At 40.7% G+C, this 22,979-nt stretch overlaps 1 protein-coding gene across 1 annotated transcript in view; it reads right to left on the reverse strand.

Moving 5' to 3' along the window:
• Positions 1-22,979, reverse strand: part of cnksr3 (cnksr family member 3) — a 54,982-nt gene that overhangs the window by 3,460 nt on the left and 28,543 nt on the right. The window contains exons 5-21 of the mRNA XM_074659884.1: positions 22,262-22,303; positions 21,316-21,435; positions 21,101-21,160; positions 20,275-20,343; positions 19,993-20,139; positions 18,581-18,705; positions 17,919-18,109; positions 17,726-17,812; positions 15,997-16,247; positions 13,742-13,779; positions 11,022-11,064; positions 3,691-3,744; positions 3,146-3,185; positions 2,473-2,642; positions 936-1,009; positions 442-513; positions 273-337 (exon numbers count right to left, since the gene is read on the reverse strand). Of these exons, the coding sequence (XP_074515985.1) occupies positions 273-337; positions 442-513; positions 936-1,009; positions 2,473-2,642; positions 3,146-3,185; positions 3,691-3,744; positions 11,022-11,064; positions 13,742-13,779; positions 15,997-16,247; positions 17,726-17,812; positions 17,919-18,109; positions 18,581-18,705; positions 19,993-20,139; positions 20,275-20,343; positions 21,101-21,160; positions 21,316-21,435; positions 22,262-22,303 (1,648 nt within the window). The remainder of the gene's footprint in view (positions 1-272; positions 338-441; positions 514-935; positions 1,010-2,472; positions 2,643-3,145; positions 3,186-3,690; positions 3,745-11,021; positions 11,065-13,741; positions 13,780-15,996; positions 16,248-17,725; positions 17,813-17,918; positions 18,110-18,580; positions 18,706-19,992; positions 20,140-20,274; positions 20,344-21,100; positions 21,161-21,315; positions 21,436-22,261; positions 22,304-22,979) is intronic.

Consider the following 22,979-nt stretch of genomic DNA (forward strand, 5'->3'; position numbering starts at 1 on the left):
AGAATTCATAACATGACACACACACAACAGGAATCAAGAGGAACATATTTCAATTTCAGCCCTGAAATCGCTAGAAATGATCAGTGCTGCTGCTGAATGTCAAGTTTAGAATTAATCTAAACTTAGCTCTTATGAAATCTTTCCGAAACCAATTTGATTAAATCAGAAAGAACAAGGCCGTTTTTCTTATAAAAAGTTGTCGTCTTGTAGATACAAGGTTTTCATTCAAGAACAGTAACAGAAATACATTTCTGATCGTCATGGGTGCTCACCGACTGCAGTGTTTCGTTCTGTTGGATCGTATTGAATGGCAGCTAGCCCGAGCCTATTCAGCCATCTGAAGAAAAAAGAAGAAAAAAGAATATTCAACTCAACAACATTTGACAAAACAAGACAATACATTTTGAGTACATACAATGTTGTAGTTTTTATGTGACTTACAAGGTCATCTCTTCGTGGCTCTCAGCAGCAAAATAAAACATCATGACGTGTGGGTGGCAAGCTTTGAACGCACTGCATGAGGAAAAGCAAATGGAGAGCAGTTGAGACGGAGTGAAAATAAGGTTCTACTGGAATTTATGTAAACTGTGAGTTAAACCATGTGTTTATTCTGCTTTTTATTAATCATTTTCAGATTGTTTCAAGTCTCTATATACATATACACACTATATATGTGTGGAAGCACTTTCTGTGTCATTCAGGTCCCACGATAGATACAGATACAGACTTATCAAACTTGACCACATATTGACCAACATTTGTATTTCCTGTTGCAATGTTTGTTAATGCAGTAGCCGACAGGAAGTAAACTCGGACCAAAGCTGTTGCCTTAGCAACAGAATGGCAATTAAAAGGCCTATAGTTCCTTTTTAATTCAAACCACTCTCGGTGGCTACGTGATTGAAACTAAACCACTAAGTGAACTATTAGCTTACTGTTTCTTCTTGCACTCTATGGCTCTGTCAATCATGAAGTTGGTGAGGTCAATGTAGCCTTCAGCCTTCTCCGCCTGTGAACACACAGATTGAACAACAGAAAGCAGCGTTAAAAACAAAACGGATGATGTCAAACCACTTCCTGACAATGACACCTGCCGTTGAATTGCAGCAGTCTAACTTCTTCTATTTTTTCCTGCCATGTAATGGTGACATACTGAAGAGTAGATCTGATTGATGCCATCATGCCAGTAAATCAAGAACGTCAGTTACGTATAGCTGTGTCAGAATCTGATGGGCTATTAGTGATACCGTGGCATTCAGGATACACAGTGACACAGCATGGCGGTTCTCGCGGTGACGGGCTGGCAGGAGGACAGCTGTGGCAGAAGCAAGTGTGACTCATGTGCAGCCCCCGATGCCTCACGAGGCGCATCTGTGACTCCATAAGATAAATGCTGCGAAACTATTCAGTTTTATTTGGATTTTGCTCTAGTTTGCAAAAATAACTAAAGCAAAAACGACTTTATTAGGAAGCACTAGAACTGAGATAGCATTGGATCGGATTGCAATGGATGGATTTAGGGCTCCAGCTTTTTTTGGGGGATAAATGTTGCAAATGAGTCACTGCAGTACTTCATACATATGTAAACAAAATGCACCATGACAAACTGTGTGCTGATTTTCATTTTGAATGATGGATATTGTTTACGAAATTTCTTCAAAACGACATTTGTTTTTTAATTCTTTCTTTCAGAATCTTGTATAGGAGAAAAAATATTTCCCCAAATAGAAATCATATCATCCTTGCTAATATTTTAAAGAAAGAAATAACAGTCAATATTTGATATGCAGATCCAACCTTAACTGGTTTGAATACATGTCAAGTGTAATTTTTGTTTAAAGTTATTGACATTTAAACACGGTTTAAACCAGCTTTTTCGTTACACTGCATACCTCCATTGTTTTCCAAAAAACTATTACAAAAAACATTAATGAGGCACACCGTCGCACTGGGTGACATCTTCCTTCATTACAATTAACATGGGCATTATCTCGAGTCAATCCCACATACACTGTCCTGCTGCACTATTACACACTGGGGCACATACTGTGTATACATCTGGTGCTGAAGATAACCCTACAAAATGCACTATTTACTCCTGTTTGAGTAATGTTTGCTAAGAACTACAAAACAAATAAGCATATATTTGTGACCGGTTTTAAAAGAAAGAAATATGTCAGAGCATGTCACAGCCTGAGGGAAAACCAGCAGAATAACACTTGCATTATAATATACTACCTAGTACCGTGCCAACCAGTAGCAATAATGCAAATTTGAATTTGAGAGAGACAGTTTGAGATTTGCAAAGAGAAACAGAAACGTAACATTATTGGTATATATTGTGTGTAGCTCAGGGTTTGAGGAACTATAGTTGCTGACTGGAGTTTCTGTAAACAGTAATGAGCTGTGACAGCAGTTGAACATGTTTACATCATAAATGGGGTCTCCTGATGAAAAGGCTGTTTTACTCACCAGGTGGTTGGTGTACCAGTAGAGAGCCGTCTTCTTCAGCATAAACCAGTACTTCTTCCATTTGATACCCAGGAAGCCTTTGCTCTCTTTCTTCCTGTACAGCCAGCCCTGGTGGTCTGGGGGACCCAGCTCTTTGACCGAGATCCGTCTCCTGCTCATTGTACCATTGCCTGTGCACAGAAAAAACACATGAATGCACTGTCTGAGACCTCCTTCCTGTTGTCCGCAGAGATGAAAAAGCCACAGTTAAGCGCAAGTACAGCATTAGAGGAAGCAAGTAGTCTGAAATCCTAACGAGAACAGACGAAACATTTCCAGTCTAGTCAAAATAGGCCACTGTGTTGGGTAAATAATCAAATTAATTCTAAAAATAGCACTGAACAAACCCACACATTATCAAGAATCCAATATATGTGAATAGTCACATTCAGCCTACCTGTTCCAGTTATGAATCAGAATAACAATAACAGAAAAACTCAGTTGGCTTCTCAGAAGAATCCAAGACACTGCCACAGAGAGCTAAAACAAGGGAGGAACTGAAGCGAACCTAACTGAGCGTTGTCTAAAGCCCTCTGCACACACCAATTGCCCTGCCACTTCACACACGCCCAGAGGGTCCAAATTACAGTTGAGGGCACGCAGAGAGACAAAGCGATGGGAGCTGACAACTTACCTCCTCGAGTCTTCCTCTTGGATTTGTGTCGTAGGGAGACCTTGGGGAGGAGAGCAGAGGAGGCAAACGTTGGGTCAGAGAGTCAGAGGCGCAAGATTAGCTACTCTCAGACCCCACTTTTGAGAAGAAGAGGCTGTCTGGAACATCCTGTTTCTCGCACTGAGTGTCACATGCATTTTCTCTCTGTCTGTTCTCTCTATCTCTTCACACACACATTAACCCCCCCCTCTCCCCTACCCCCACTCCTATCCAACATCCTCATCTACGACTTGACTTTCTGTCTTGCGCTTTGTCTGTCTCTGCTCTTTGGTCTTCTTTTCTCTTTACTCTTGAATTAAATTAAAACACTTAGAGAAAAGGGACAATAACCAGCACCCAGTGGAGTATAAACCTTAGTTGCTAAATACATTTAACTTTGTCATCATAAAATAGGAGAAGCAGAAGTAGTTCCAGCATTAAAAAGGGAGCAGGGGTTTCTATTCTGTTAATTGCGACAACAAGGCCCGAGTGAAATGTCAGACACAGAAAAAGGCAGAAGCACTTACAGGGTTGTAGTCATCGGCAGCCATAGAAGGTGGCACAGATATGGGGAAGGCAGCCTGTTAAAAGAAACCAAAAGATACTTCTTATCCACTGATGCGTGTGATGCGTAGGTCGACAATATTACTACCCACAGATAAATGGGCAGAAAATGTGCAATGTTTGCTCTAACGTGACAAGAGGAAGTGACGTCACGGCAAAAACCACAGGCAATGTTTCTCAATTTTTGTTCTTTTTTCTTTTTCAGAGTGAAGAAAAACACATAAATGTGAATTGAAACTGAGTAGAAAAAAGCAGAATTACTCCTTCTATGGAAATGAAAGCAGAGTCAGTAAAAAAAAGGTTAAAAGGTTGAAAAGTTAATGCTCATGAACAGCATTGACTCACAGCAGAAGTGTCACTGTCAGCAATTCAGCCTATGACACATACCCACCTACACTACCTTAGCATTGATGATTCAAAAGCTTCTTCGCAGTATCACATCTCAAAAAAATGCTTTTTTAAAACAAACAAAACATGTTGCAATTTATCAACCAATCAAATGACCAGTGACATTAAAGATATTGAGAAAGCTTAGTTGCCATTATGGACTAACTTCCTCTGCTTACTTAAGTTCCTTATTTGTGACAAAGCAACCAAAGAGAGAGACAGAGGGACTATCTCTCACGCACACACACACATACATATATGTATAATATCAAACATTTAACACCTTGCCATAGTACAGGAAAAATCTGAGCATAATTTCCCAGAAAAGAAGAATCTCAACCGCCCATTACACTTCTGTTATTTGAAATATCTCCCCAAAAGTCATCATACATACAACCTTGACATGAAACCTTGTCGGAGTGAGCGCTACTGTTAAAAAACAGGTCAGAGGTTTGAGGTCAGGAAATGTAAAAGCACAGGTGGTGATCTAGTCACAGGGTCCCGAGTACAAGTCCTGTAGCAGATGTTTGCATTCAATCACTCACCACAAATTCAGTCCCCAGAGAGAACAATAAAAGAAGAGAGTTAAGTGCTCATACCTGGTGCTCTAAAACTTCACAGATTCACTTCAAAGTCCAAACACAGGTAAGTATCGGTAGCCTCTGTTACTCTAAAAGCTCTCCAATGACTTATCTGACTAAACCTCTGTTTGTGTGTCTGTCTGTCTGTCTGTCTGTCTTGCACAACACTATGCATCACATCTTGTTTTCCGGGTATTTGAGCTGCTAACTGGCTGCCTGTGGGCGCTAGATGATGATCACCACATAAACCACAGCACAAGCCTGACTGTGAGGGTGTGTATTAAGTAACCAAGTTCCTGTTGGACTTTTTTTTTTTTTCAGATGTGAAAGGTTAAATGTAATTTTTAGGTTTCAGATCCACAATGAAGAAATCTGAGGATTTACATGTGATATTTGACTGGAGTGAAACATGCACCTTTGTAGCTTCAGTCAGGTCAGTTGGCAGCTATCTGCCAACCACATACTATCTGCACCTAACTGTTTTTTGTTTTTTTTATAAATCTCTCCAAAGACTCAATGAATGTAACTTTGGTTGCTGCACCAAATAAAAATGTGAAATTATAATAATAGGAAAAAAGAACATAAATATAAAATATAAAAAAATAAATAAAAAGCAAATACACAACTGTTTTCTTTTTTTTTTATAAATCTCTCCAAGGACTCAATGAATGTAACTTTGGTTGCTGAACCAAATAAAAATGTGCAATAATTAAAATTATTAAATATAAATATAAAATATAAAATATAAAAAAATAAATAAAAAGCAAATACACAAAGAAAACCGAATCCTAACAATACTACTAAGTAAAAATGCATCTCACAAATTTAAAATATGTCTAAAAGGTGTGTTTTAAAATATAACAGCTGGCTTAAGTTAGACCAAACATTTTGAAAACCTAAAACACATTTTCTTAAACGTTAAATAACGTAAATGTTCACAGTATTTATGAAGAATCTGTAAATTACTCACTCACTCAAACGGCACTTTGAACGACTGTCACTAACTTTTACATTTTATTTTGCTGGAGTTTGTTAAAGTGAAAAAAACAAACTTAAATCCTTAAAAACTCTCATGTAGTCTGGTGGGGAACATTAGCCTCTGGGTTTGTTTGTTATAGTTGCATATCAAATAAATCAGTTCCGGCGGTTTTATAACTAAACATATATTATGTTGCTGTACCTGCCACCACCTTCTCAACGACTGAAGACTGAACCGAAAGTCTGACCAAATCTTGGCAAGCATGTCGGGACAAAAGACAAAGAAGAAGACAATCAAAGACAGCTCTGCTGGTTTCAGGTGAGTTCAGGACCTCTGAGGGTGTAACACCCAACTGAAAAGGGGGAAACACCTAACTGTAACACCCAAACTCAAACTCCAGTGACTAAAAGTGATGCTACTTCTTTTTGGGTTTAATTAAAAGAAGGACTTCTCAAAACATTTTTAAGATTAAGATATTATACTCACTTTTAACAATTGCAAGTTTTTTGGCAGATGAGATTTACATAATTAATTTCATTATTATCTTAGCAAAATATTATTTACATTATATTAAATGATATGGCTTAAAAGAATACCCTCCTTTCATATTTTTAAAGATACTGATTTTAAAACATATTTGATTGAAAACTTAAAACTCAAAAATTCTAAATTGGCAAACACTATTAAATTGTTTAGATATTTCAAATTGATCCCAATTGTTTAACAGACCCGATTGTTTTTTGTTTGTTTTTATTCATCTTTATATATAATTTATTTAATTTTTATATTATTATTTTTTTGTGATCAATTTTGTATTGGTATTTAAGCATAATTATATAGGGTGGGGTTACAAACTGATAGATCACCAATAGAGTAAAATAATATAATCACAAATGTCCATGTACTAATCAATACAAAATGTGCAAGCAGCTACAGAAAAAGAAAAGAAAAAAACCAAACAAACAGGAAGAAGAAAAATAACAACAAACAACAACAACAATTCATTTAAATAAAAACGTCTGTGCCCCCCTCCCCCCACCCCCAAATCCCTCCAATTTTTACATTATTTTTATACTGTAAAATATATTTGCAGAATTGTAATGAAAAATCTGAAAATGATTTTTTTAAAGCTAAATGCAGCAACAACTTTTGGGCTATTGTTGCTTCGTAATTGTATTACACTCAAGAGAAATGAATAGTTTATCTCTTGAAGTCCTCGCAGTTCCCATTCATGACCACTAGATGTCGCTAAGTCACCTCTATGTAACAGCCTTTTGGACCACCAAAACAATGGAGAAAAAAACCCTGAACAATCAGGGAACACAGAAGTATAGCAGAAGATGTAGTGGTAAACAAATTGAGATTAAACTTTTTATTTTACTCTTTAAAAAAAGAAAATTTGTGTTTAAGTGTCATTAAGTGACATAAGTACAATTTAGAGTGGACTGCAGCTCTACAATTCTAAAAACGTATTTGGGTAATTCAAAACAATTGCAAAAAGATATCACTACTTATAAGTTGGTGGGCGAAGCCGGCGGAAGGTGAATCTCTGAGTTCTTTGCGAAATTTGCGACACATATATGTGAGTCTCACAAGAAACCTGTGGCTCAAAAAGAGATGTGCCAATAAGCATAGAGATGTTACGAGGTATATGTGTACCTGTATGTGTACTTTTTCTCAAACTGAGCTGCCTATGGATGCAAAATTAATTTCAGTGCAAACTGACAATAAAGTTGTATCGTTTCGTATCGTATCGTATCGTATCGTTTCGTATCGTATCGTATCGTATCGTATCGTAAGGGGCAGAATAGAATTTTTAATTTTTTATAGATAGACATTATTTCAAAATTGTAGACTACCTTTCAGCATTGGGAACATGTTTTTCCCACATTTGTTTTGTACGGATCTGGTCACCCTATCCAGAAATAAGGAGAAAAATAAGTGTTTCACCACAGCCTCCCAGAGCCAGAGTCCACTCATGGCTCTGGGAGGCTGTGGCCTGGCTATCAACACCCTTCACTGGGTTTGCAGCCATAACATCTCTGCTCGAGCTGTATCTGTGCAGAAGCTCGGATGTTCTGGTTCTGTGTTGGCCTGTGCCGGTATGGCGGTAAACCAGCAGACACATTCTTGAGTCCTGCGTTATTATAGTCTCCATTTCATTTCTGCTTAAATAGACAGGGGCCTCTTCTCTCTCTCTCTCTCTCTCTCTCTCTCTCCGCTTGCTATTGTACTGCAGCGAGTGGAATGAAGTGACTATGAAGAGACCCCCTCCTCCCTTTATATCTCTCACATTCTCACACTGTAGCCTCCCCTCCCATTTGTCACCCTATCTTTCACATCCATATCAAGTAACTCCCTTGTGTTGCCCCCAAAAGCTCAACCCCCCTTTGACATTTCAATTAAATGTGCTGAATTAAATAAAGGATTCCAACACAATTCGCACTCTTCTCGTTTCTGTGATGAGGGGAAAAAATCTCAGCATGCCACTTTTCGGGGTGATTTAAAGGGACATTTCGCTACGAGCTGTGCTTGGTGTGGAAGTGAGGTAATTTTGCCTGCGACTCATGTCAAAGGCCTGAAGGATTCACGGGGAATGCAAATTGGTCACACCATTGTAGCGCTCAATCTCCCATCACGATCCATGCTGAGAATTGTCACGGCACTTAGCTAATGCCTCCCCCCCTCCAACCCAGACACTGTGTGAGTGTGTGTGATGGAGAGGGGGGGGGGGGGCAAACAGAGTGGCTATTATTCAGCAGGGGAATCTCACACAGTGTAAAAGGGGGAAGGGTGCAGGGCTGGAAATGATATCAAATTCTGAATGCCCCCCCCGCTGGCTGTTGGTAGTAACTGCCCAGTTGCCCTGGCACCGGTCACCACCTTAGTTTAGATCTTTCTCCATGTGCTCACTGATAGTGGAGCGGATAGTGGAAAAATCATGCAAATGGTGATACAAGCACCAAATTTGGCATGATGACTCCCGAGGGGACGCTTAGCAAATATGAACGATTGGCCACTTGAAAATCAAAGATGGGGGCCATTTTTCAAGACAGCCGCCAAATTGACCTGCCGATAATGATTTCTACCGTAGAAATTCATCTACTTGGTCAAGTAGGGGATCAGTAGTCCAAAGTTTCCTTCCCTGAAAGACCAGATATGCAGGAATATGACAAGCTCCATATCCAACACCAGGCGCTAGAGCTGGAACTGTGGACTCTCAAGCTGCAAAAAGCAAAGACTCAGCGGACGGCCAGAAAGTAAGAAACAACTTATTGGAGGATGTTAAAGCTGTAAAAAATGTATCAAGCATACAAGAAAACATATAACTCTACATCACACATTCAAATTGGCCAAGTACTTGCATTTCCTTAAGAAAAACATTCCCGCAAGTAAATTAAGTTACTACTAGTTAAAGTTAAAACTATCAAAATTAGATCCAGCATGCCAGAAAACACATCATTTGACACCGAGATCACTCAAATCAATCAAGTAGATGCATTTCTATGAGATAAATCATCATCAGCAGGTCAATTTGGCGGCTATCTTGGATTTTCAAGTGGCCAATCGTTTATATTTGCTTAGTGACTCCTCGGCAATCATCATACCAAATTTGGTGCTTGTATCACTATTTGCACGATTTGATTGAGAAATGGATGTTATCCGCTCCACTATGAGTCATTACAGCTCTAAATGCAGCACTGGATGTCAGTTAATGATGATTTGAATCTTCTTATGCAGCAGATGTGTCCGTTCAGGTATACACAAAGATAATCCAAAGGAACAAAAGCAGTAAAGTACTCTATTCATCCCCCCTCTTCTATCCTTATAGACGCTGACAGATGGGGTCAAGGTTTTCTTGTTTGTGCAACAACAAGTCACCATCGGACCATAAATCTGTACAAATGTGATTTGTTCACATGCCACTACTGACTATGTGCCTAATCCATCCGAACCCTGTGGAGGTCTATGTGCCAGTAAAAAGGGATTGACAGTAACTCCTGGTACTATGGTATATGGCCTCTATGTGTGTGTGCAAAGACAGCAACAGGATACTTAGTTTGGTCATTTCATTTCCACATCTGTCACAGCCAATAGATACTGGATCGATATCCACTTGTAGCATGTTCGATGAGGAACATGCTACAGGCTCACGGTGACAACATGTTGATGTTTAGCATGTTAAATGTTAAATGTTCTCCATCTTAGTTTATTGTGATAGCATGCTCACATTTGCTAATTTGCACCAAAGTAAAGCTGAGCCTGATGGAGTCAAGAACGCCTAAACCGAGACCAAGTCATGACCAAGACCAGTGTATCGAGATAGAGACAAGACCAAGACTTTGAGGGGTTGAGACCAAGTCAAGACCAAGACCTAGGCAGGGCGAGACCGAGTCAAGACAAAGACCAAGACCAGTGTGAGTCCCACACTGCATGGCACACATAAAATGAGGAACATGCAAAACATACTGTAGTACTTCTCAAACTGATCTGAAAGATCTACATTCCCATAAAAACACCCACAGAAAACAAATAAAGAGTCTTCTTCATTCACCTCTTTCATTGCCATAAAACTAGCAGTTGTGGTCTTGAAGTAAAATTCAGAGTCCTCTTTGTCTGAGACCGAGACCTTCAATAAGTTCTCGAGACCAAGACCGATCTTGAGTACCTCAACACTGTCAAACACAAAGCTGCATGGGCCTGATGGGATTTTCACGAGTTTTGTAGGTATTGGTCATTTTGAGCGAACAAGAATACTTAAAGATGAAATGTAAAGAATCACCAGAGTTATTACAATTTATCCCACGGGCAACGTCAACGTGAATCCCACAATCATGACAATCTATCCAATGTTGTTGAGACATTTCACTTAAAAACCCAAAATGTCAAACTCATGATGATGATTGCCAAAGTGAGTATGACTCATTCTCATGGGACCATTAATATCTGTACAAAATATCATGACTAATCCATCCAATAGTTGGTGAGATACTTTGGTCTGGAACCAAAGTGGTGGAACAACATTGCCATTCCTAGAGCCACACCACTAGTATGGGTAAAAAGGAAGAGTTCCATGATGTTCAGACTGGCATAGGCCTAATCCTCACTCAAGAACCTGCATGTTGCATCGCTGTCCACTGGTCTGGAGTGTCAGATAGAGAGTGCAAAGTGTGCATGTTGTCATATCTTTGTGTGAAATGTAATGGCCCTGTAATTGAGGCTCTCAGTTTCACCTCCTCCTGCCAAGGCTGAATGAAGCCAGTGGCATTCCTCACATTGCGCACGTACTGTACACATCATTCTTTCGTCAGCGGGATTGATAGCGTTCAACAAACAATATACTTACTGCTTGAGAGAAGGACCAGGATCGTATTTGTGGTTGATTATACCTGAAAGAACAAAGAGGAGACAATGAAAGTCAACACTTTTTGATCTTAAACAGACCATTAAAGCAGCACTAAGAAGCTTCTTCCCAGCCGTCATACTTTAGACCAGGCTCTTGAAAATTCCCACCGCATACTTATTTCTTCCCAGCCATGATCTTTATCTTTGTTCCAATCCAGCTCTCTTTGATTTTGATATGAACAAAACAGATCCCATGGAGACTGCTTGAAGGGTTGGCATTTAGGTGTGCCGGTGGTTCTGATAATACATTTGGCAACTAGCCACAGCAGCATGGGTAGACACGAAAACTGGTTCCCAATGCTCAAAATACATGATTTACCTCAGGACAGGCCTCACCCTGCAATTTCAGGGTATGAAACTGTCTCCGGCTCGTTTTTCCTGCCTTTCGATTGCTACCATTTTTTGTGTGCTCTCCTCCTCCTGTCATCCATATTCAAGTCTTTGTCTCCTCCTTAAATTACTAGTTTGTTATTTTGCAGGTGTTGCAACTCTAAATGCTCTCCCGCCCACACAGGAAGGACCTCACTTTTTTTGCAGATAACCAAATTGATGGTTTTGACAAATGACACAGGAACAAAAATTGATGCACCACCACATTTTATGCTTTGTCATGAGGACAATCTGGTTTGTTTTTTTACGGATTAACAAGCCAAAATTAATATGACACTTGATTAAATCCGCTGTCAATCAAATTCCCACTGCCTGCATTAGTGTGGCACGTTTATAAACCTCCACCAACAATGAGTCAACTGCCTATCTGCGAGATTTACAATAGCATCCCTCTCTCTCTATATATCTATTCTAAATGTGAGTAATGTGTTTTGATGGAGCGTGCGGCAAACCGGATGGCATGTGTTTGCGTCGTGTGGCTCTTGGAATAGAACTGCCGGGGAGGGCGGAGGGCGGCGGGCGGGGGGGTATTGTGCAAGGCGTTTAGTCATCGATCACGGTGTGTTAATGTGGGGAGTCACACCTCCTCAGGCCCTACATCCAGGGGCCACGGATGAGGAGACGGAGGAGCAGCTCTCCTCGGATGTCGTCATATTTTTGCAGTGGGTTGGGGTTATTTATAGTTGGCAGAATCAGGATTTGTCATAACAGTGACATTTCTAAAGATTCCGCAGCGTGTGAAGGTGTCTCGGGGGTGGATGGCGAAGGATGGACACATTGGTGTGTGGGACACTAGAAGCTGGCATATTGGAGGTCCTGAGAGATAACAATGCCTCAAAAAACACAGAAATATCATTTAATAATAAGCTCTAAATTGGTTTAGCATTCAAAAGGAGTGAAAAGGTTGGTACTGCTCCGACAAAATGACCATCATTTATCTGCAGAGGTTTGATAAACTTGAAATTACTTTACTTTAAGCCAGTGATTCTCCAAGAGGGGTCCATGGCACTGTGCTAGGGGATCCACGAAATAATTTGCTATAAATTATAAAAATTGTGCTGTATCATTAAAAAGTGCATATCTACAGATGGGGACGATTTGCACCAATAAAACAAGCAGATTGTGGGCGCCTGGGTTAGCTCAGTTGGTAGAGCGGGCGTCCATGTATTAAGGCTTGGTCCTGACCGCGGCGGCCTGGGTTCGAATCCGGCCTGTGGCCCTTTCCGCATCCACTCTCTCTCTCCCCCCTTTCACGACTCTATCCACTGTCCTGTCATAAAAATGGAAAATGCCCCCAAAAAAATAACTTTAAAAAAAAACAAGCAGATTGTGTCCATTACTCCCACCCGTGTTAGCTTTGGGCCAATAGAAACTCTGATTAGATTGTGACACAGAGCAATAAGTTCACTGTTTTTACGTTGAAGCCCTTACTGAAAGTCAGCTTTAGACTGGTAACTTTAAATATCTTGATTTATTAGGACTATGCCAGTCTTGCTGCTGTTCATTTTCTGACAGCTTTTAAAATCAATTACTTGAAATGTGGCTGTAAATGCTGTAAAAGTTGAGTCCAAAAGCAATTTGATTCAAATCAACCTCTGTTTAAAAGGTATATAAGTGGTATTAACATTTTCCCCGCCGTGGGACTAATAAAGGATTATCTTTGAGGTTGAAAAGTTTTACAAGTAGTTCCAACGATAGTAAGCATTACGCTTAATTGGTGTTACGATTAAGAGGGGGTCCTTGGAAAATGTTCTCCCCTGCTTTAAGCAATGCTCACAGGCCAAAAAAAACAAATAATAAATGTTTTCAGACATGTTTGAGGATTCTTCGCTCTGATTAGATAGGGAGATCTATTCGGGAATGATTGTTGTTTCAGTCAGGCGGAAGCAAAGCAGTGATACTTTGTGTAGGAGGTCAGTTGTTGTGCTTCCTAAAAGCCACAGGCACAAATCGACAAATTACTTAACACCCCTCCATTAAACAATTGATATACCGTCACACTCGGATAGTAACTGTATAGTTTTTCACCCTACAGCCGTCAGCATCTGTATGAATCTCAGCCTGGTTGTCTGTGGCATATTTTCCCTGATCATAAAAGCAGCCCACCCACTGACCCTGCACCCCGTGGCTTGTTTTAAAAAGATTCCACTGTCACTCCCTGTCGGAAAATCACACCCACTCTGGTCTTGTGTTTCTCATTTTGGCCTATAGACTACGCAACACTGCGTGCGTACATGTGTGTGTGTGTGTGGGAGAAAGAGAGGAACTCACCGATTGAGGAAGTCACTGCTAGAGTGCCAGTCAGGTCCCTGCGATACATAAAGATTCATGTGTTAACGCATGTTGGAGTCAGCTATTCTGGTAAAGTTGCTCTGAAAGCCCTCAGTTCCATTGAGATCTGCCCTCAAAGCTAATTATTTTGGTATTTTTTCTTGTAGTAGCATGTATGTGGCAATACTTAAATGTTAACTGTGAAACTGCTGCATCTTATCTTGCAGGCAGATAAATTATAAACATGTTTAACGGCATGTTATACAATCAATTTTTTGCTAATTCTGAATCAAATCTACTCCAGAATAGGGAAAAAAAAAGAAATGGAGGATAAAACATTCCAATGTCTCCGTCTGTGATTTGTGATAAATTAACAAAAAAAAAATAGTCCACATGCACAATCGAGCAATAATTCATTCCCATGTGACCATTTGTGATGTGCAGGCATAACATGTTAGTGGTTAGCAAACTTAGCAGTGGGTTAAACGGAGTGCAGGTAGTATTTAGGCAGACCACAGGTTTTCAGAAAGTGCAAATTAGTGAGGACCGCAGGCGACTATAGCTTGGCAAGCTTGGGCAGAGTAAGGACGAAGAAGAAGAAGTGGAGGAGAGATAAGAAAAGAGGCCCATCTCCATCAGTAGATTCATGCACAAAGAAGAAACAGGCAGAAGGGGAAAGAGGTGTGAGTGGTGGGTCGTTCTCGACAGATCTTCAGTTTCCACGATGAAAAAGGTGCCGATTCCTTCCCAGGCAAACACCTCTTCAAATCAATGAAAATGGCGAAAGCTGTCAGGCACAGTAATCCTAACCTGGCTTTTAAATGTTTAAACGGCAACATATGTGCAGGAATAAGATCCCCCTGATGGAAAACCTGCTTTGACCATATGGTGGCCCAGCTGGAATTTAAAGTTCATCAAAGAGGGAAGTGGTTGCATAACCATCACCATCTGAGACACAGAGAAAAGGGTAACTTGACATTCGCTATCCTGTTTCACCGTATGTTTAGAAAAGGTCAAAGCAGGTTAGAAAGCCAGCCGGCTCAATAGTTTAGTTTAGGAAGTGAATAATGATTAAAGCTGCCCTAAAGCTGACAGATTGTTACGATAAAAATAGGGCATTTTTGAGCATGTAAACTGATACTAGAACAGCATAGTTCAGCAATTTAAAGTTAAAATATCATCCCAAACGCTACACGTAAAGCAGTAATTCCACACCCATTGGTAAAATAAAGACAATACAAAAGATCACTGACATGAACCGCAATTTTTAATAAAACGCTATTCAAAACTTACAAAAGGCAGATGAAGCAACAATAAACACTTCTTCCCTGTATTTTCTTAAATAATACTGTCATTCTGTTCTGTGATCTGAGCTAATAGAAGGCCATTTGACCAGTATGTCCTAAAAGATTGGCTTAAAAAAGACCAGTTATTACTGTCAGCCAGCTGTATGTATAGGCCCCTTTAGGTGCAGAGTAAACTGAAACACAGGATATATAAAAGTTTACTGATATCAAGTGCATAGCTTTAAAACCAGCACAAATATTTGCTAGTGGCAAGATATAAACATCCTTTTACCAACCGATGCAGCATTATCAACTATAAAAATCTCTCTGAAGTGTATGCATAGCTTTACAAGAGGCAACCTTTGGTAGAGGGTTATGCAACTAGCTGATCACAAAAGTGTCATTTGAGAAAGAAAACATGTAGAGTTAAAAGCACAGAGTCTGCTCACAAAATATGCTGTATTTTTTATAACTTATTTATGCAAATAAAATCAAAATAAGCGAATAGCTGAAGTGATATCAGGCAAGTTTTCTGAAGTATTAAATAAATGGTACCATTTCAACTGAAACATGACATAGCTTAATATGTACAGAGAGAGTCCAAAAGACAGCACACAAGGCTAAAACCTGAACAAACTGTATCTTCTTGAGGCAGAGGTGGGACTTGTAGTCAGAGACGAGGAGGGGTTTGTGGGCAGTGTTAAAGGGGTGATGATGTAATGTAGTGAGTACTACAAAAGCAAGTTTGGTTTGAGGAGTAGTAGTTGGTAGTAGTAGTAACACCAGGGAAGGTTTGGGGGGAGAGAGGAGTGTGAGAAAGCCCAAAGCTGCCAAAAAAAAACAGCTGGACGTTAAAAAAAAAAAAAAAAAAAAAATCAAAGGCACTGAGGAAGGACAAAAGACAGGAAGCCCCGGACAGGAAGCGCATCATCAGTGAGTCAATAGCTTAAGCCGCGTGATCCAACTGACCAGTAGTGAGCGTTCTGCCGTGGCGCGCTTGGAGACGGGGCCTACGGGGGCCTTTTTGATGTCCTCCTGGTAGGGGATGGTGGCGCTGTTGTGGAGGTCTGAGTTGGAGTAGTAGCGGGTGCCCCTGATGTGGTCCACTCTGACGAGGTGGCGTTCCCCAGCAGGCCTGTAGGGCGGAGTCACTGAGGGGACCTCCTCTGCGATGGTGGGGATCCTCTCGTTGCTCAGGTATCTGTACAGGAGGTCTTCACCTGAGGCACAGAGACGATGAGAAGTCAGCTTATCAACAGTATTAAAAGGGAGGCACTGGGTGTTTTTTTTTTTATCAATCTCTCATTCATAAAAAATGACATGATATTAGGATACATTTATTGATAACAGAACTTTTAAGGCTTGTCCTATAGGTCAAGTAAAAATAAATAAATCAACCAGCAGTCAGTGAGTCAAATCCTTCCAGCACCTCTTGCCTTCAAATTCAAATATGAATTCTGAATAAAGCAGTGTGCAACATGATCAGCACTAATGTTGATGCTTAAATTGTTAGTTAGACATTTTGCTTATTTGCTTTCTTGCCGAGTTAGAAAATAAGATCGATACCACTCTCATATCTATCCGTTCGATATGGAGCTGGAGTAAAGCAGCCAGATAGCTTAGCTTAGCATAAACACTGGAAACAGGGGGAACCATCTACCATGGCTTTGTGAATTTAAATAATGTATACTTAAATAATTTAAAGGGTGGGTCCATCTGCGTTCTTCTGTTCCGTTTTCAAATGTAAGCTAATCGAAGCTAATCAATAAGGTTATGAATAATGTGAATGCTAGCACTAGCTGAGTCAACGTTAGCTGTGCTAAGTTTGGAAATAACTGAAAGGGTTAGTTCAGATCTTTAAAGTAGGGTTGTATGTATACTCCCATGCTGCTAAAATTACTGCTTTTGTGAATATAGTCTGTTGGCTTTGAAAAGAGCGATATAATGACGTCAGTTCCCCGCCAGAAAGTGCTGTCTGACGGAGAATTAAAGCAGCTGTGGACGGGAGCAGCAGAAAAAGTATTTTTTTATCCACTTAAATTATAATTAATATCTTTTCAAGTGCACAATATATTTCAAATATTTTCACCGCTTTATATATATACTATACATGTAGCAGCGTCATCCCGCAGAAACCTATGTCAGGTCACGTGGGGAAAAGTTTTTAGAAGGGATTGAGAAAATAGCATTTTGACGCAAACATACCAAAATTTCAATGTTCGGATTTGAATACATAAGGAACACTGCTGGGAAGCTACAGAATGATATAAAAACCTAAAAAAATAAATAATGGACCTTACCTTTAAGCATATTTTAAACATGATTTTTCATGCGATATAATGGATTCATGTGATGGTCAAGGAGTGAAGACTGATAAAAATATATATATATATTTTTGAAAGTCTTTGTAATTGGTTTTAAATTTACCATCATTGGTGGTGAATATGTAATAATCTTGATTCTAGCCTTATATTGTTAATCTTATGACATTCAGGCTCTTGGCAACTTTAATGTGCTCAAATGTCACTTGTAGGGCAACTGATGACAGTGTAGTGTGCTATGCTTCTGTGCTTTGTTTGTCTGCTATAATTTGAACTATGAGTATGAGAAAGTATTCTTGTCAAACTAAACATAAATATGTAATCCTTCAAGTGTGTTGTAAACTAGAATTATAAAGTGAAAGCGTGCTTGTACATACCTTTCCTTCCCTGTGTCCAGGGCTTAGCGTAGGGATCTACCACTCCAACGCAGGTGTCCGCTGGCATTGAGAGGGGCCGGGGCTTACCTAGAGGCAAGAGTTTTACATTCATCAACTGCATTCATTTAATTAAAATTTTTCAATGTCCACTGGTGGAATATTTCTGAGATTCCCTGAAGGAGAAATTACTGACCACGCGAGGACTTTTGGTCCCTCATTCTGGGCTGGATCACGTTGGCCTCGATGGGACAGCCAACGCTTAACTTGTCATAATCTGCGATGGTGCAGCGTCTCCTGCTCTCCTGGTCCAGATAGTAGTTGGGTGACTCAGAGCCCTTTGGTCTTTTACTAATGCTGCAGAAGGTGGTGTCGGTTCTCCCCTCTCTGCGTGGAGAAACAAATGCTTGTTTATTTATTGCAACACAACATCCCACAACTCCACAGTTCCTAGCATAAAACAGTACGACAAGGCTACAAACTTCATATTAAAATGCAGTCTCTAGCATTTTAAAGTGAATGTGACCACGTTCTCTCAGCTTTCTGGAGGTGGAAGATGAAAGAGCCGTTGCATAAGGACTATGGTGGGACTGGTGGTAGCAGAGTGGGCTGAAGAATGTGCAGTAGGAAAGGGAGGGAGGTAAGGCGATCATGGGTGTGGGACATACTCATTATCAACCTGATGTGAGGTGAGGACACGTGGCAAAGGTTGACTGGGGGTGACTGAGGGTCGATCACTGCAGGGTGGCAGTTGTTTCGTGGCTTATTTCCTATGCTCTAACTTTTAGAACTCAACTTGTTGGATAAAATTAAACCTCATTAAATAATAATCTTGGTATATGAAATGGGACGGCTCACCGTGGGGTGTATGGCATCGGAGGAGGAGGGGGGATGTACAAGTTCGTGATAGCCGGCTTCTCCTTTTTGGTCGATCCGTTGGCCGAGCCGCAGGGAGACTGGGTTCTGATCAAGGAGGAATTGTGCTGGAAAACAAAAACACAGCACCAACGTATCGATATCAGTTCACCGTTGAAAACAAATGAAGTCATTGCTTTCTGTTTCAAAAACTAAATATGACTTGTTGGCAACTGGGAGGAGTTTACCACATGTGGTGAGACATTTAAGTGCTCTCCGGGTCTAAACCTTCTTGTTTGAGGTATGGAAAGATTGTAAGTGAAGTCCAAAATAGCCCGCGAGACGTGTACTTAAAACTGTACTCATTTACCACAGTTATGTTTCCCAACACTCAACAACATCGTGTCCTTGACTAGACGAACGACTCTTATTCACCGCCATTTTCATCAGACCTAAATGATACGTCTGATGATACCGTGTAGTAGATGTGATGTATTAATGACAAACTAAACATCCGATTTGAGATTTTGTGAATCATTTTCCCCCCCTTTCCTTGTCCAAATAGCTCCCATGTGTACAGATTATACAGTATTACAAAGCCAGTGTCATTCATTCCTGAATCAGGGTGTAGGATTTGCCTTCTGGAGCCTTATTATCTCAGATAAACTGAGATGTCTAACTCAGATACCCTCTGACTACTTGTTAAAACAAGATGCTGGTGATGATGTGGACGTTGGCCACCTTTGTGTTGAGAGGCTCTTTTGTTGTGTTGAGAAACCCACTCTTATCTGATATCTTCTCATCTTGCCTGCTCAGGCTATAAAACAGGCTACGCATGATAAGACAGCCTGAAATGTGGAAGTCTTAGTTTACAACGGGGCTTATTACAGTCTTTTAAAGGGGACTCAGGTGCAGGGATGTCGTTAAAAGCCAAGTTAAGCCTAATGTGTTCACATGAGGGAGAAGAGCAAATTGGATTACAGTCACATAACCTTATTAGCACAATATTTATCAGCTACCCCCTGAGCTTTCTTTGAACAATAGACATTTGGGGTGCTTGCTCTTTGAAAAGAAAAGAGGGTGAACCCAAATCGTAAGTGTTCTTTTGATGGCGACATCTGGGCAATTTCTTTCTAATGAACCAGATACGATCTAACCAGACTCCAACACTATAAGCCGGCAGTGTTATCTCTCAGACTGAATGACATCACGGGACTTTGTTTGCCTCAAACTCAATGGTGTATTCAATGCAGCCGGCGGCTCTTTCAGGGTGGCTCTGTGACACTTGTCTGAACTTGCTGTATAAGAACCAACTCCCTAAAAAGCTGATAATTGGTTGACAATGACTAAACGCAGAAGGCTTTTGTTTATCTTTCCATAATGTAAGGTAGGAGGAAGGGTTTGTGCGCATGTACCTGTTGCATTGGGGGCTTCCAGCGCATGTTCTTGAGAGGGGCGGGGGTGAAACCATGTGTGCCTGTGGGCCTCTTCTTAAGGAGTAGAACCACACCTTTGGGGTCCTCCCTCAGCTTGACGACCAGGTTTTTCAGCTGCCAGCCCACCTGGTTAACAGGATTAGAACCAACATAAAAACACACAGCATTAATATTTATAATGTGTACTCAAATTGATTGAAATATGTATGGTCAAATATGTAGATATCCAGGACAAAAAAAAAAAAAAGAAAAGGTTCCTACCACTGTCTGCTGGTGGACCTGGATCACCTCATCACCAGCATGGATCTTCCTGGTCAGGTCTGCAGGTGACTAAAGAACAAACAAAGTAAAAAGGTCAAAGCCTGATAAACCACTTTTATAAAAAACACTTGCTGCTAACACACGACACACTATTTACAAAACCTTGTTGAGCTACTTTAGCACCATCTCTCTCTGATTTCAACTGTCAGCCTTTGAAACTCTCGTATTCAAAGAGCAAATATGTGATGAGCAAACAGTCTGAGTTCAATTCGTGAGAAAAACACAAACACTGTCTGCGTATATGAATATGAGCGGAATTGTTTTTCATGTCACACGGATGTCAAACGAGATCAACTAGTCATTATTGGTGATGATTCAGGTCCTGATTCACGATTAAGGACCGGAGGCGTGAGGATCCAACCGTGGCAGTGCTGCTGGTGTATTAGTCACTGACTGGTTGTGTCACTGCAGGGAAAAGGTAGGACTTTTCTTTGTGTGGAGGCTGTGAAAGTTTCTGCGCTACAGTAAATCGGTAAATATCACAAACAATTCCCTTTACGGATGAGCAGTTCTTAACTCCTTCAGATAAGTTGTTGTGCCCTCAGTAGAGGAGGAGGAGAATGAAGAGGAAGATGAGAGAGAGGTGTTTTTTTTTCAACCAATATGAGAAGTTTGTTCTCAAAAGTAAGGTGCAGCAATAGAGGAATTTAACTGCTTCATTCTGGACTATAACCAGTCTCTCTCACTGTATTTTCACTGGTTATATTAATTCAAACATGGAAAGGAGCTGAGTGTATTCTTGTGGTCAGCATATTGTCATACTTACATGTTCTGTGGTTCCCGTGATGACATGTAAACCATCGTAGGTAGACTTGATGTACATCCCCTAGGGTAAAAAAAAAAGAAAACCCACAAGAGTTTCAGTAAAAATACAATATTCACAATTTCACACACATTGCAAGCATTCCTGGCCCCGCAAAACCCAGAAGGAAGTCCGTGGGTTTAGGGCGGAAGACAAAAAAATCTCCCAGCATTCCTTACCAGGCCCTCTCCCGGTTTGATATTGGTCAGCTGGACTTCATCCAAGCAGGCCGACTGGCTCATCAGGGGGTCAGAGGTGGTTCTCACGGTCTGATCACAGATGTTGTTCAAAATCTTAGACTGCAGAGGAAAAAAAAGGAAAAAAGAAAATGCATCAGAGAATAAAATAAGAAACACAAGACTGTGTGTGTTGTGCTTTTAATAACCATTGTGTGTTGTACAGGTTGGAACAAGTCAAGTTACGCTGCTCCTCGTGACACTCGTGACGCATAGACCTTATCCTTTCATCAGTTTTTACTCCCTGTGTACATGACTCTGTGTGTGTATGTCCATGTTTAGTGCAAGGCTTAATGGGCCAAAAGGGACCATTAGTGTGCTATTAACTGGACGTCCCAGTGCACACACACACACAAGGCTGAAATCAGTCCTGTGCACACCACCCCTCTTTCTGCTTTGTTCCGTGCTTGTTTCAGGACAAAAACTGTCATTAGTCATCATTAGATGAGTCCCTTCTGCGACGCCTCTGCTCAGGCACATGCATTTTGAACACATGGTGTACACTTTATGTAGAGGTGAGCATTGAAAGAAAGAAATGGAAGATGAGAAACTCTGATCTAATGTGGACTTCATTTGGGTTGTCTGTAGAGAGAGACTAGAGGAAGGCCAGTGTTAGCCCAAGGGGTCTGGAGAGTGTCAGGAACAGGAAACGCTGATTGATTGCCGGGGCGTATTAGAGCCGCCTCCTTTGCTGGCGATCCTATAGATCCGTCTGCTCTATTCACTCAGAAAAACGGACCTTGCTACTGAGAGCATGTCACACAATCTCTATGTAAAAAAGACATTTACCCAAACGATCTACCAGACCTTTTCCCCCCTGCATATGAACTTCAGGGTCTCATTTAGTTTACATTAGGAGCAACAAAGAGAAGAGATAGAGGATACTTACAACTTCCAGGATCTTCTCTTCCATCTCGTAAACACTGCAGTCCTGTTACACAGAAAGACAGTGATGACAGATTAGGCTTGTGAGCAGTAAACAACAGGGGAAGAGGAAGAAAAAAGTATAGGGGTTGGGTAAATACGATATAATCAGCATTCCAGATATAGAACTGAGAAAAATGTACAACAGCCTCAAATAAACAGCTTTTAGGTTCAAATTGCCTCTCTGCCTTAATTCTGGGGGAGCCGTAATTGCATAATGCCCCGTGTGGTTCGGTAAACTATATTGAAACGTGAATACCATACCAACACTCGTATAGCAACAATGTTGCAGATGACATGGTGGGAAACAATCGGAGAAAACATGTAATGATGTTCAGAAAAGCCCTCGTCCAAATGGTGCTTTTGGTTTTTCTGCAAACATTTGGATGCATCACTGCTTTCCACAGCTGAAAAGTGGGTGGGCTAGTGGAGGCAGGGGTGTCTGGAAGTCATAGATGACACAGTAGCTGTGATCATGGTTGTTTGGGGGAAGGATCCAACAATAAAATCTGCAAAGTCAGCTGGGAGACTGACCACCGTACCCTTCCAAGTGTCCCAACACAGCATTCATAGACTGCAGCTGGACTGGCCACAGCTGTGGCAACAGCCTCCCCAGACAACTGTGTTGTTATTTGTGAAAGGGCCCCTGGTTAGGGGTTCACAGTGTGTGTGTGTGTGTGTGG

This window comes from Sebastes fasciatus, chromosome 15 (assembly GCF_043250625.1).
Source record: "Sebastes fasciatus isolate fSebFas1 chromosome 15, fSebFas1.pri, whole genome shotgun sequence".
Lineage (NCBI taxonomy): Eukaryota > Metazoa > Chordata > Actinopteri > Perciformes > Sebastidae > Sebastes > Sebastes fasciatus.